General features: G+C 41.4%; 1 protein-coding gene across 1 annotated transcript; it reads right to left on the bottom strand.

Annotated features, from left to right (window-relative positions):
- Window positions 1-1,522: 1,522 nt before the first annotated feature.
- LOC103204758 (olfactory receptor 10G6-like) lies at window positions 1,523-2,488 on the bottom strand. The gene is given in 1 exon segment (XM_007949961.2): window positions 1,523-2,488. A coding segment is annotated over 1 exon segment (936 nt). The 5' UTR covers window positions 2,459-2,488.
- Between the last annotated feature and the right edge of the window lie 1,377 nt (window positions 2,489-3,865).

Genomic DNA, 3,865 nt, shown 5'->3' with positions numbered 1-3,865 from the left:
TACAACTCAGGTAATTGTGTAGTGCACCTGCAATGGCTTCCTCACAGTGTAGTGAAATTGCAGCCTCAAGTTCAAGTTCATCTCTTGTCATTGTTGTCAAAGTAAAAGGCAGAGAGTATAGAGTTCGGAAAATTAATTTATTCCCTTGAAGTTCAATTTCCCCACAGATATATGGGGAATAATTCTACCTACCCTCACATGAAGGAGCTCTTGTAGCATAGTGCCTAAGGCACTTGACTGCTAACCAGAAGGCTGGAGGTTCAAACCCACCAGCCACTCTTCAGAAGGAAGATGGGGCAATCTACTTCTGTAGTGATATCACCTTGGAAACTCAAGGAGGGGTCACTATGAGTCAGGTCTAACTCAATGGCACATAACAACAACAACGCCCTTACATGAAGGAACTCTGATGGGATAGTGTCTAAGACATTTGACTGCTAACCAGAAGGCTGGTGGTTCAAAGCCACCAGCCAGGCCTAGAAGGAAGGTTTGGCAATCTACTTCTGTAATGATACCATCTCGGAAAACCCCAGGAGGGGTTTCTATGAGTCAGTTTCAACTTGATGGCAGTGAGTTTGATTTTTGGTTTACCTTACATGACAATTGTCAAGATCAAATCAAATGGCTTGCATGAGAGTTATCTATAACCTGAGAAATGCTATCTGTTCATGGGAGCATTGGTGGTTCAGAAGTAGAATTCTTGGTTACATGAGGGAAACCTGGTTTCAATTACTGGTCAATGCACCTCAAATGAAGCTAACACCCATCTGTCAGTTAGGGCATGTGTATATTATGATGATAAACATGTTTCAGTGGAGCATCCAGATTAAGAGATTAGGAACAAAAATCTGACTATCTATCTTAAAAAAATAGCCACTGATAACCCTGTGGATCACAACAGTCTGATTCCATTATGCATGGGGTTGCAATGATTTGGGTACTGACTTTACAGCAACTAACAAAAAAGAACAATTCAGGCATCAATGTGGGGTTTAAATGCTATAGTATACAAGCAGATGGATACCACAAGAAATGAACTTTTATGGGGACATTGTACTTAGGGTGGGTCCTTCCTAAAGAACTCTGGTGGTATAGTGCCTAAGGCATTTGACTGCTAACTAGAAGGTTGGTGGTTCAAACCCACAAGCTGCCCTGGGGAAGGGAAACTGGGCAATCTATTTCCATAAAGATTTACCACCTCAGAAATCCAAAGGGGGTCACTATAACTCGGAATCAACTTGTTGGCAGTGAGTTTGTTTTTTGGGAGGGTCCTTTCTATATAATACTGTCCTTACTGAATGTTTTGGTTAGTTTTTATTGGTACTGAAAGAAGAAATATGGGAAATCACTCTAAGAGTGGGTTTACTAAGTGAAACTTTCCAGGGTTTACATCTCTTCACCTAGAAGTCCTATTCTTTTCATGAGTAATATTTCCTCCTTCTATAATAAATATGCTTAATTATTTGGTGTCTCATCTGGTGCCTTGGATTTGAGTTTCTACTGTGTGTCTGCAGTGGGTAAGTCAGTGAGGCTACACATCTTTGCAGCCTCCCAGCCTCCCCAGTGCTGCCTTCATCTCTTTATTGCGGAGTGTGTAGATGATGGGGTTAAGCAAGGGAGTAATGACAGTGTAGAAGACAGCTACCACCTCATCTAGGGGCTCCTGTGAGCCAGGCCACAGGTAAATGAAGGTTCAAGGAACATAGTAAACAATTACAACAGTCAGGTGAGAAGCACAAGTGGAGAAGGCATTGTGGCACCCATCTGCAGAATGAATTCTTAAGATGGCAGCTACTATGTAGCCATAAGAAGTAAGGATGAGCACAAAGCAGGTGAGGGCCAGGAAGCCAATGTCCACAAAGGTGACCAGCTCATTGATGGTGGTGTCAGTACAGACCAGGTGTAGTATGGCAGGAATGTCACAGAAGAAGTAGTCTACCCGGTTTGGGCCAGAGAAGGGCAGATGGAATGTGAAACTTGTTTGGAAGAGTGAGTGGAGTGTGCCTCCAAACCAGGTGCCAAAAGCCAAGTAGGTACAGACACTGCGGGTCATGATGGTGGCATAGTGTAAAGGCTTACATATTGCCAGGAAATGGTCATAAGCCATGAGTGTGTAAAGGAAGCATTCAGTGCAGCCCAGAAAGTGGGAAGAAAATAATTGGATTACACAGCCCCCAAAGGAGATAACTCTACTATCCCAGAGAAAGCTAGCCAGCATCTTGGGGACAATGACAGAGGAAACGGTCATATCCAGGAAGGAAAGGTGACATAGGAACCAGTACATGGGGCGGTGGAGCTGGATATCCACCAAGACTATGAGGATGATGAGCCCATTTCCAGAGACAGTGAGGATGTAGATGACAAAGAAGGCTAGGAATAGTGGTACACCCAGCTGTGGTGGGTGGTGCAGACCCACCAAAATGAAGTGATGCACAGAAGTCTGGTTTCCACTTTTCATTTCCTTGCTGTTCACATCTGCCAAGAGAAGTAGCAGAAAGGAAGGTTCAGTACCCTCTTAAATCTCTAGGCATGGCATATATACTCTGTGTCATAATTAAATATGTTCAGAAAATGAGACTGTTCTCTCTCTAGCTCTTCTTCATTTTCTCTCCCTACATTTCTCCTAACACCTGATTCTGAGATCATGCTTTGTTCCAAGGAACAGTTGTTATCTCCAAGGTTAAACTCTATGTAACAGATTATGTATACATAACTCAAGAAAATGAAGAAAAGATTACATATATGTATTTCCAAGGAAGAAGCAGTATAATCATATAAAGTCTAAATCTATCTGGAAGAAAGGGTATTCTGTATCTTTTCTTCAGTTTGATCTGTGTACCAGGGAACTGTACCTTATTTAATTTTCTAGAGCCAGATATTTGGAATTATTTTTCCTAATACAATTATGCCCAATAAAAATCTATGTATTTGTTAAAAATATACTATCTAGGTCTCAAATTGGACCTAATACTATGCAGAATCTCTTGAGGTATAGCCAGAAACATCTACTTCCAAAATGAGTGTGCCATTTATTACTCTTAAAGATAGTGAAGTAATACAGAATCCCAGCCTCTGATTATGTTCTCTTTTCTCTTCTTCTGAATAAGTGCAGTCTATTCATCCATCCATCCATCGATCCACCCACCCATCTATCCATCCATCCATCCATCCAACTATCCATTGAATTATCCATTGACACAATAAGGCACCAAATTTAGTAGCTTAAGAGAGTGGCTTCTAATGTCAGAATGACTGGTTAAAAATTCCAGCTCTTCTGCTTTTATGTGTTGGTAATCTTGAGAGGCCACTCATTTTCGTTCTCTCCCACCATTAAGTGGAGAACATTATATTGCCTACTGCATAGGACTGTTGTAGTATTAAATTCACATAATGGAATTTGAGCAGTGCTAGGCACAGTAGCATTCCATAGGCACTAGCTATTCTTTTCCATCAAATGCATGTATTGTGGTTCTATATTATTTCCCAATTGCCAGGGTCTGCGAAGAACTTTAGATGGGGAAGATTAAAGCAAATTCAGCTATCGCACATGAGGTGCATCTTTCCATTTCACTTTCCTTTTACCCTCCAGTAGTCTGTGTACAAATGGGAGGCAAACATCCAAATAATGTGTCATTTTCTCAAGGAGTCATAGACAACCCAGAATCACTCAGAAGTGTTCAGAGTATGTGTAGAATGGAATCTGGTGTCCAACTGGACTCACATTTGCTGAGGGAATCATAGTAGTAGCTGTAGACGCCACTGTTGGTATTCCATCCCTTTCTACACCATGTATTACCATATGTCCACCATCTGATCACTCTCAATCTTCAGTGCCACAGAGACTTCTCTTCTTAGTGAAAACAAG

The sequence above is a fragment of the Orycteropus afer genome, unplaced genomic scaffold (assembly GCF_000298275.1).
Source record: "Orycteropus afer afer isolate SDZICR_OR568_19922 unplaced genomic scaffold, OryAfe1.0 scaffold00258, whole genome shotgun sequence".
NCBI lineage: Eukaryota > Metazoa > Chordata > Mammalia > Tubulidentata > Orycteropodidae > Orycteropus > Orycteropus afer.
The sequence above is the reverse complement of the archived record's forward strand: the minus strand, read 5'-3'. Positions and strand labels throughout refer to the sequence as shown.